The sequence below is a fragment of the Sorghum bicolor genome, chromosome 2 (assembly GCF_000003195.3).
Source record: "Sorghum bicolor cultivar BTx623 chromosome 2, Sorghum_bicolor_NCBIv3, whole genome shotgun sequence".
Lineage (NCBI taxonomy): Eukaryota > Viridiplantae > Streptophyta > Magnoliopsida > Poales > Poaceae > Sorghum > Sorghum bicolor.
The window spans coordinates 61,418,493-61,429,601 of record NC_012871.2 but is presented as its reverse complement, the minus strand read 5'-3'; the positions used below and the strand labels follow the sequence as shown (position 1 = coordinate 61,429,601).

Below are 11,109 nucleotides of genomic sequence, written 5' to 3'. Positions count from 1 at the left end.
GTCTAACTCACTGCTGACACCTGACGCATAATCCACCTCACTCAACAGCTTAGCTCACGCATGCACATATACTTCCAACAAACTAAAAAAAGTCATAACTCCAAAACTAAATATCCAAATTAAATTTCGATTTCACCATCAGATTTCTTAAAATAAATCCTTCGAAACAAGTTCCCACATGAATATATTTAGACAAAAATTTATTAACGAGCATTTCTCTTATGAAGATAGAACATTTTTTATTGAGTAGAGACAATGTTCTAGATTTAAGGAACATTCCGTCTTCGTATGGAAAATATTCTCGGTTTATAAAAACAATATTTTTCAAATAGTAGACAATGTTCTAGGTTCAAAAAATAATGTTCCGTCTTTGTAAGAAAAATGTTCTCAGTTTAGGTTCATAAAATTAGTATTGTAATATACGTAAAAATAAATAAAAAATAAATACATAATACAAATAGAGATCAATGAAATCCAGAGCAAAGCATAAGGAAAAAAATAAAAATACGTAGTAGAGAAAATTTAAAAGAATACTATATGGATACTTTTCAAACATTCTAAAATATATTATAGAACATTACATGCGAACTAAGTGAACATCACTCAATATAATATAGAACATCACAAGAAACATAATAGAACAACGCATCTATACTACATGAACATCACAGAATACATCATAGAACATTATTATATATTATGTGAACATCACATGTGTACTATGCGAACATCACAAAAAACATTACAAAACATCACATCTATACCACATGAATATAAACAAAATATAATAGAACATGTAACACATGAGTATCACATAAAATATCGTAGAACATCACATGTATACTACATAAACATCACAAAAATATCACAGAACATGATATTATAATCATGTGGATATAAAAAAACATAGTAGAATATCACATCTATACTATATAAGCATAGAAAATAGAAAAATCAAATATAAAACATAATTAAGTAAGATAAAATCAACAAAAAAAAAGATATGCAGAAAACCTAAAGACAAAAGAGAAAATAAAAAATAAAAAATAATGAAAGGTCACACCAAACAAAAAATAAGTAAAAAATAAATTGAAAAAAGAAAGTAAAAAATAATCAGAAAATAATGGAAAAGAAAAGAAAAATAAGTTGAAGCTATAAAAAGGAAATAAGAAAAAAAAAGAAAAAGAAAAGAAACGAAAAGAAAAACAAAATAAAGAAAAAAAAAGTACCAAGAAAATAGAAAAGAAACAAAAACAAAAGAAAATAAACAGGCAGGAGTGAAAAGTAAAGGAAATAAAGTAAGAAAAAAGAAAAGAAAAAGAAAAAGAAAAAGGAAAGAAAAAGGGAAGAAAAAGAAAAAAAAGGAAATATACGTACTTACCTAAAGAATCGTCACGTGTGTACGTGGACCACACATGTCCTGCTCACGTCTGCATGTGGGAATCAGGCGGGAAAACACTGCGCGGGAATCATCGGACGAGCGCTTTCGTCCGAACGTTCGGACCAGAAGAATTCCGCTGATGGGTCGATCAGTGGCGGTGTCGCTGCCGCCTCGCCGCCGATAAAGCCGCGCGCGTCGCCCGGGCTCGCGCGCATTGGTGAAGCGAAGAGAGCAGCCGTTGTTTGTCGTCGTAGTAGTGGCTCCAGCCGAGGTACACGAAGCCGACCGGCCAGGGTCTGGGTCATCCTCGTGCGGTGCACGGGGTCGCAGATGAGGTCGCCCCAGTGGCGGGAGACACACCTGGAGCGGTGGAGCGACCTGGCGGGCTGCCGCGAAAGGATCTGGAGGACGAGGTCATCAGTGAGCCTGGACGCGGCGGACATCGGCTCGCGGACGCTGGGAACTGGGATCATCGGCCTCGCTGCACTTGGCGCCCTCCATCTCGCTCCGCTAGTGCCCCGAGGGCTACGGGAACGGGGGGAGTGATATAGGCGGCACGCGGCGGCCAGTGAACTGGCGAAGTGAGGGAAACGTGAACGCTGAGGCCTTGTTTGGATGTAGTCGGATTCGTATCAATCCATATGTGTTGGGGTGGATTGGAGTGTAATTTAAACTAAATTCTACCCCAATCCACTCCAACACATATAGATTTAGGTGAATCCGGCAACATCTAAAGAAGACCTGACGTGATTTTGAACCATAGCAGCCCGAAACCAGGTTGGCCCCCACCTACCGCTGCCCGAATCTGCCCACAGCGTTGCCATTGCTTTCGGGTTATGCAAGGTTTGTTGGGTTTAGGTACTTGGTTGCAACAGCCCACCTCGGCACTTAACTTTTTTGTTTCTGCAGACCTAGTACGAGCGTAGACGTTGATATACAGAAGCACACACTAGAGTTGGATTTTTGTGTGTTGCACGTTTTCTCTACATAAATATGAGATTTAGCAATTTATTTATGTCTCTAGTCACGGAACAACATCTTATCTTTTGTCGTTTTTCTGGTAGTTGCATAAACCTACAGCAGTTGGAACCGAGAACATAGCAACTTTATAATGTCTCTAGTCACTGAACGATATCTTTATCTTTTGTCGTTTTTCATAGTCGCGTAATCCTATAGCGGTCGAAACCGATACTTCTTATATTTTGTCTTCCTCATGATAGTCTCACTATCTCTTGTAGTCAAAAGAAAAAATGTCTCTAGTTACCAAACCATATCTTATTTTTGTCTGACGATTATACTCTAGCGGTCGAAATCATTGCAATTATCTTTTGTCATCTTTCTTCTAGTTTCATAATCCTCTGGTGTGTCCTATCTTTTTTGTCGCATTTTTAATATCCCTCTAACTTGTGGTAGGAATGGGTTGCAGCCAAAACCACATATCCCTAGCAGACACAAGTAAAAAATCCTAAAATTTTAAGGCGGGAAAATGGACGTGTATCAATGTATGCAAATTAACTCAAGAATGCCTTATTGGTTTATAGATCAGAGAGAATACAACTATAATAAGAATAGACAAAGGTGCCTTCATACAACTCATTTCATGCATAGATGAAATTGTTACATTTCAAACCACCTCTAGTGACAAAATTGATGTGCCTCGTCTTTAATCTTCTTTTATTGTAGTATTGCCTTATCTTTGTCATGTTACTCATGATCCCACAACCCATAGTAGGAGCACGAATGGCCAGGATCATCTAGCCCTAGTGCACACAAGAAAAAACATTAGAAGAAACTAGTTTAAGGGGTTTTAAATGGACATCTCACAAAGATCAAGGTGTGACATATCTCCCAGATTTTACCCATTGAGGAGAGGTTCAACAGAGATGCAACATGAATGGTTTGACAAGTCTTGTAACATATCTAATTTCTCAAAACATATAGTTACCAATAACAACTCAAACTTTTTGAAGCTTTATTAAAATAAGCCTAAAGTGGAATATGAAGTATACATAACCTATTTTGGATTCAAACTTCATATAGAAAACAGGCGCATGTGTTTCGATAAGCCCTAAATTATCATTCCCTAGTTAGAATCTAAATATATATATGATTCAAATTTGAACTAAGTTCACCCTTTAAAACTTTGAAATAATTTTAGTACTCATGCAACTAGAGCTTCACCTCTAGAGGTTAGATCAGTAGGCTCTGTACTTGATCAATTTGAATGCTACCGTGGCTCAAACTTTCCTAAGGCTTGAAGGCCAAGATAGGGTGTTTGTTTTGCTGGTCAAGACATAATAAAGTGATGGGTTTATGATAGATAACTGTACGAGTAAAAGGGGAGCTCTCAAGTTGTATGGTTATCTAGAGCCATTAGGTGCGATTTCATTTGCATATGCATTACGCCTAGTAATGTGATGAGGTGCAAGTGAAAAAATACCTTTCAAAATATTTGTGAAAATGCTAACTCACATGCACAAAGTTGTGAAACACTTGGTGGAGTTGACACATTTGAAAATATGAAGAGAAGGGCTTGTTGGGTTGTTTGTCTCGTGCCCATGCCTTGGCGATGGGACCGCTAGGCGCACCGGACATGTCCTATATGTGGCGGCCAGTGCTGGTGGCCATGGCCCATGGGTTGGTGGCTACAGGCAAGGGCCAGCTGGATCACCAATGGGCTCCGAGCATGGAAGCAGACACGTGCGAGTCCGGTGTGCACCGAATCTTGGCCCACCAAACAAGGATTCTAAAGAGCATGTTTTTGGGCTAGTTTTGGCTAAATACCACTGAACATGTTCAGTGGTTCACCAGACCTCGCACCAGATTCAAAAAGTGGTTGGGCTAGTTTTTGCGAAGCTCTCTATGTAGGCGACGTTTGGACCGACCAGAGGCACGGTTAGACCACCATTCACCGTGGTTGATGAGTGGGACCTGGACGGCATGTAGCTATTGGCATAGCCAATTGGTGACCGTTGGCGGCTGGCGGTGGGACTAGTGTGCTAGAATCCTTCAGAACATGAATTTGGCTCAGCTCACAAGAGATTCTTGTCAAGCACATCTTGGTGATTGGTTCTAAATCAAACAGTACAACCCCTCTAACAATAGTACAACTCGAGTGTTCTATGCGCTCTGAGTAATTGATGAATCGGATGCAACAATAATAGTTGGAGGTTGTGTCAAGGAATAAAAGGGAGTTGTTATATATTAGGTGCCTGAATTTTCTGATAACAACCTTAGATAATCAATTAGTATAATTAAAAGAACAACTTATAAATGATAGCTTATACCGCATTTTTTTATAGTCAAATAACAACAATTACATGTTGTTTGAACAGCACTGAAAAATTAGACACCTCCATTCGCTTCGTTGAAAAACTATAGCCGAAAGTATTGTTGACTGAAATAGTATGACTTATAAAACAAACGAACGAGTGGAAATAAAAAGGAAAAGTCATGACTGTCATCCATGCCTGAGCCGTAAGGGAAAGGCACCAATCCACTTCAAAACTTCGGTCCTAGGCTCCTGGGTCCTAGCTAGCCTATTGAAGGACAGATATGCTATTGTTTCATTTTCATTGCAGAAAAAGCACATTTCTCCTTCCCTTGCGTTTTTCTTGGAACCAGATCATATTCATTATTCATCTAAAACAACATGATCTTTATTACAACCCTTGTTATTTGTTGCGAACAAGCGCGACGCAGTATGCTTGACGTGCATTTGCATGGTTAATAATACGCGTGTCAGCATTGTGCCGGAGCGAACGACAAGGTCTCTGCCTCCAAATCGTAGAGCACGCGCATGTCCTGCTGCACCAGGTTGCCAATCGTCGAGCCATCATCGCCGGAGTCCGCCAGGAGGAGGCACAGGCGGCCCTTCCTGTGGTCGTCCAGGACGTAGTTTCGCCGCGGCAGGTCGAGGTCCGCGTCCTGGAAATGGAACACCATCCTTGGGACCGGCACCTGTGACGTCGACGACGAGCGCCGCCAGGCCGCTGGCACCAGGAAGCACACGCCGTCTTCGGGGTTGCCGCCGTTCGCGAACGGGAGCCTCAGCTGCTGGCGGAACGCCCGCACCACCTCCGCGAGCACCGCGCCCGGTAGCAGCGTGAGCGCGGTGCCGGAGTCGACGATCACGCCGCCCGATCCATCGGGCCGGAGCGCGAACGCCGACTCCGGTATCCGCAGCCGTCTGGCGCCGACTGTCAGGCCCGCGAGGTGGACGTAGTAGAAGGTCGGGTTCTGGAGGCTCTGGAGGAGCGGCGTGGTCTGCACGGGGCCGGTGGCGTCGCCGTAGACTCCACCGGACAGGGACCCGAACAGGAGGGTGCTCTTCCTGCCGCTGCCGTAGGACGTGAGGCAGTAGGAGAAGCGGCGGATGGAGAGCTGCGACACCAGCGAGAGCGGGTTCCGGCCGAAGCCCACGATGCCGGAGCCGTTGTTCAGGCTGCCGACGTTCATGGAGCCGCAGCCGAAACCGAGCGGGACGGTCATGAGCCTATCGCCGCCCGACGACGTGAAGGTGAAGCGCTCCGTGGCGTAGACGCCCATGGTCATCGTGCCGTCGCCGTAGTTGTAGCGGTAGGTGCACGTGTCCGGCATCTCGCAGCCGTGGTGCAGAATGTCGGAGCAGAGCTGCCCGGCGCACCGCATGGGCTCGTACGACGCCGACTCCCCCGGCGCGAACAGCGGGTCCGGCTGCGCAAGGCAGCTGGCGCACGGCGCGCACTGCGTCCAGATGAGGTCGCTGCCGGTGTCGAGCAGCGCCGAGACGGGCTGCGGGGGCGTGCCGATGGCGAGGTCGACGACGTACTCGAGGTCCCCCGACGGGCGCACGGACACGCCGGTCGGCGGCGTCGTTCGCTGATCGTCGTTCTTGCCAGAGAAGCGGGCGCTGGCGGCGCGGTTCCTCACCGCGGAGAGCGCGGCCGCCCTCGCCTTGCTCCGCTGCATGGCGCGCCGGATCAGCTCGGACCTGGACAGCTGCTTCCCTGCGTCGACATGCTTTAGCGCGACACGGACGTCGTCGTCCCCCACGAACGCTGCTGATGCCACCGGGCAAGCGTAGTACAACGACGCTATCGCAAGCACCAGCACTACCAATCTTTGCTCCATGTTTTTGTTGTGCTCTCTCTAATGATGCCCTATTAGCTTGCTTGCACTTGCACACCATGGCTCCTCTAGATCGGTGTGACTATATATGCGCGAGGTGATTATATTCCGCACACACGGATCGCACACAATATATATTCTTGCACCGTCTTGATGCAAACGCATCGAGGCAAGTTGGGAACCAAAGCAACGGGCAGGATTGACCATAAAGCTTCACAAAATTCGTTTGCCGACGGTGGTCTAGGCACCGAATAAGTCGGGGATCGAGTGCTCTTGGGGCACCCAGAGCTGCGAAGATCAAGATCAAGAGAAAAGTTGGCGACCTGTAATTCACCAGCTGCACGAGGGCACTGGACAGTAGTACAGTAGTAGGGACTATACCATGGCTACAACTCTTGACGTGACCGCCGAATTTTGAGGAGAATGCACGTATGTGGCTGCAGGTGAAAAGAGGGCCGACCCGAGATATGCTGCCGGGCTCCTGTGGGGAGACAAAATATTCTAGCCATCGATACAACATATGTGCGGATCTAATTCAGACCTAATCCAAGCATGCTTAATTTCATTAACACGGCAAGTAAATGAAAAAAACCAAAAGAGTATGTGTAAGCGATCTATTAGAAGATGGTGTGACTGTCACCTGACCTGAGAGGCGATTCCGATCCCTGGCGTTGGCGCGGGGCAAATCATGGGATGATCATTCGCTCGAGTAAAATGAGTGGACATGGCATCTTCAGGTTAATTGGGTATGAGTGAGTGGATGAGCACTAAGCAAAGTGCATTCTGATCCATATATGCCAGCCAATTTCATCTGCACCACACACTAGCTAGCTGCGCTTCGGGTTGCCAAAGAAATATGCCTCCAGTACAAGGGGATGAAGGTTGGTGTGATGGTAACGTGACTGCAAACGTGCCGCTTCACACGTAGTTTGGAGGTGTGTCGACCAGGGGCCGGCAGAGCTGTGGACCGCCCTGCACTTTCGGTCCCAGCTGACCCTTTCCCATCCTGCTTTTTTGGCTGATGATGCGAGAAGTATGTATGTGCACGAGAGTCGTGTTGTTCCTGCTTCACCATGAACACAAGATCGAAAAGAGTCGCTACCGATGCTTGACGGCGCGACCCTTTGTCATGATCGGAAGTTCGGAACCCGGATGGATCGAGAGCGCGAGTGATCAGAGCTGAGTCGAGTAGACAAGACATAGCACTTGTACTCGGGCCGGTCCATAAACGAACTCCGCAATTGGGCCATCGGCCCGTCTAATGTTGACCGACGCTATCGGGTTTGCCGCCGAGCAGCACTACAGGCCTCCAGCAGTCAACACTAGCACTCTCGAAGAGGAGGGGAGAGAACCGGACTAAATAGCGAACGTTCATTAAAATAGATCCTCACAATTAAATTTCTGACATACTTTTATTTTTGTTTTTAGAAAAAAAAACTAATTTCATCTTTACCTATTTTGAACGGTACGGGTGTGCTTCGTTATCTTTTGGGTTCTCCGCTCCACACACCCTCATCCCTCGTAGGCTGATGTCAGCGCTGACGCATGTAGAGAAAAAGAAAATATTTATTTTAACTTAATATAACTTTTGAATGGTACATTTATTTTTAATTCCATCTGCACCAGTGTGTTCTACGCGATAAGATGAATAAAACTAGATCCCACTTGTATATATTTCGAAGATTTTTTTCTAGTAATAATTTATGCGTACTAACTTTTAATATATAACTTATGTGAAAAGCTTAAACTCAAGAGTTATCAAAACACAACTTATTTATAAAGAGTTATTAAACATAAAGGAACGATACCGTCGTGTTCTACGCGACGAGACGAATAAAAATAGACTCTAATTGCATTTATTTTCAAAAAAAAATATTTTAGTAGCAATTTATGTGTACACCTGGAGAGACTAGGGGAGCATGTTGCTTCACCACTTAAAGAAGAAGAATCTGTTGAAAACACTAAGCACACGTGCTAAGATCCAACCCTGGTCCGTAGAATCCACCACAACACGTCTAAAATTTAAAAAAAAACACATGATTTTCTTATTAATCATCAGATGTGTTGAGAAGACAGCAATACATGAACCAAATCTGCTTTACTGATACAGATCACCGACCTATAGTTAAAAGCCCTACCATGCACCAATCCTAAGAACACATCTGTGCATAAATAGCGACGGATCGGAAACGAAATAATAACCGTACATGAAAACTCAAGTTACAGCTACATTAGATTGCACGGTGCTGGGACGAAGGACAGGAGGCTGTTCTCAAGGTCGTAGAGCACGTTGAAGTTCTGGTGCTGGTAGCTGCCGATGATGGAGCCGTCGGAGGACGTCGCCATGGCCAGGCACAAGCCCCCCGTGCTGGGATCCACCAGCATGTAGTTCTGCAGAGGGAGCTCCCAGTCCGCCCCGTCGAAGTGGAGCACGAGCTGCGGCAGCGTCACCGACTGGCGCGGCGGCGGCGGCCACTGGAAGCACGTGTCCAGAACCGACGTCTCCGTAACGTCCAGCAAGGGCAGCGTACTATTCAGATACAGCACGAAGGCCTCGCGGACAGCGTAGTACGCCGGCTCCGCGAGGTATGTGATCGTCGTGCCGGAGTCGATGATGGTCCCGCCCGTGCCGTCCGTGTCGTTGATGGCCAACACTGCTGGGTCGATGGGCAGCCGGTTGCCGCCGACGCTGATGCCCGTCATGTTCAGAAAGTACATGGTCGGCAGCGCCGGGTTGATGATGAACGGCGTGGACTGCACCGTGCTCGCGTTGGTGCTGTTCAGCGTGGCGTACGCGCCGAAGTAGAGCCGGCTGCGCACCGGCGACAGGAACGAGGTGAGGCAGTAGGAGAACCTGGGGGAGCCCAGCTGGCTGACCAGCGACAGAGACCCCCGGCCGAAGCCGACCATGCCGGAGCCGTTGGCGAGCGAGCCGGCGTTTAGGTTGCCGCACCCGAAAGAGATTCTGGGCAAGGTGACCCGGGTGTCGTTGGTACCGAACGTGAACGTCTCGTTGGCGAGGACGCCGGCGGTGCTGGCGCTGTCGCCGTAGAAGTACTGGTAGACGCATGTTTTCTGGTAGCAGAGCGGGTAGTAGAGGGCGTTGCAGGCCGGGGCCGAGCAGCCGAGCGACCTGTACGTGGACGAATTCGCCGGGTCGAAGTAGGGCGTGGGCTGGTCGACGCAGAGCAGGCACGGCGCGCACTGCGTCCAGATGAGGTCGCTGCCGGTGTCGAGGATGGCCGAGTAGAACCGCGCCGGCGTGCCGATCCCCATCTCCATCAGGTACTCACCGTCGCTGGCGAGCACCAGGATGCGCGCCGCGGTGATCGCGTCCCCAGGCGCCAACGTCGCGAGCGACTGCAGCGTGGCCACGCGGGCTCTGCTGCGGCGCACCGCGCGGGCCAGCAGCTGCTCCTCCGTGTACCCGGCGTCCGCGTCGACGTGCGTCAGCGTGGCCTTGAAGCCGAAGCCGCCGCCGCCACCGGTAAGCTCTGTGGCACCAGCCGCGGAAAGCAGCAGCGGGAGAAAGAGGACCAAGAACGCCGAAAGTGTCGGCATTTTGGAGTGTTGAGTGGTAGCGAGCGCAGTACGCCACTAGCTATATACCATGAAAGGTATGCTGTGAGCACGAAGGCTTCTTGGCTCCTTGTCCTTGTATAAATACCGTCTCCATGCATGTGTGATGTGTGCATCGTCACTCCATTACTCGATCGACACTGATCCTGAGAACATGAGTCCCTGCTTCTGCTTTGTGGAAGTTGGTTTAGGTCATTTGACCATGGAATGGAGGAGGTAGCAATAATTAAGGAATATATGGGCACGAATCGAGGTCGCAATGATGCGTTGCTGTAAAATATACATAGTTGTTGTTACTAGCAGCTCTGTCTGCGTTCCTTAACATGAACGCTAACTACCGTAGGTGGCTTAGAGATCTGCGTTTGTGTACCCATTTCACCAGTTAGAAATCGTGATCTTTGTTTATGCCCAGTAACCCAGGAGTGGGAGTCAGAGTCATACAACTTTACTATTTGAAGTTCGAACCACTTGAAGAACTACATATAGCACACAGTAGTTCTGCATGGTAAGAAGCTATTCGTTCCTGACACGAAAGAACGAGTGTCTGCGACTGCAATAAGAGTGGACTGATGGTATGCTAGAGAATTTCCATTCTCTGATCGCATTTCTAGCACGACATGCTGAGATGCACGAGCTAGAGTAGTAGAGACAGAGAGAGTGAAGAGGCGGGCGGAAGGCAGGCCATGAATCTATAAAGCACGGCACGGGACCAATGGCAGCGGCTCGACAAAGGCTGGAGCAGTCGAGCCACACTGCTGCCATGTGCTGCGGCAAACGAAACGGGGAGCCACCGGGATCGGCTCCGTCGTCCATGGGAGTCAGCAACCAGCAGGGGGGCGCACGCGAGATGTGCACTGAGCACTGTGCACTGGAGCTGCGAATCGAGTTTGTTCCCCGATCTCCGCGCAGATTTTTGTTTACTCCGCTCGCTCTCGGACATCGGAGCCCGGGAGTGAAGCGCAAGGCACCTCGCAACTTGATTGGCATACATGGGTGGACGCTGGACGGCACTGATACCGTGCGTGGGGCACGGAAACATC

General features: G+C 47.9%; 2 protein-coding genes across 2 annotated transcripts; both read right to left on the bottom strand.

Moving 5' to 3' along the window:
- On the bottom strand, window positions 4,745-7,261 carry LOC8081037 (aspartic proteinase nepenthesin-1). Its single transcript, XM_002460270.2, has 3 exons — window positions 7,136-7,261; window positions 6,872-6,971; window positions 4,745-6,778 (listed from the first exon to the last, which is right to left on the bottom strand). The coding sequence occupies exon 3, from the start codon at window positions 6,491-6,493 to the stop codon at window positions 5,123-5,125; it is 1,371 nt and encodes a 456-aa protein (XP_002460315.1). The 5' UTR covers window positions 6,494-6,778; window positions 6,872-6,971; window positions 7,136-7,261; the 3' UTR covers window positions 4,745-5,122.
- Window positions 8,530-10,235, bottom strand: LOC8081036 (aspartic proteinase nepenthesin-1). The gene has a single exon (XM_002460269.2). It carries the CDS (start codon window positions 10,049-10,051, stop codon window positions 8,717-8,719), a length of 1,335 nt encoding a protein of 444 aa, XP_002460314.1. The 5' UTR covers window positions 10,052-10,235; the 3' UTR covers window positions 8,530-8,716.

Excerpts from the sequence above, each read along its gene's own strand:
- LOC8081037 (XM_002460270.2), bottom strand. The coding sequence starts at position 6,493 with ATGGAGCAAAGATTGGTAGTGCTGGTGCTTGCGATAGCGTCGTTGTAC.
- LOC8081036 (XM_002460269.2), bottom strand. The coding sequence starts at position 10,051 with ATGCCGACACTTTCGGCGTTCTTGGTCCTCTTTCTCCCGCTGCTGCTT.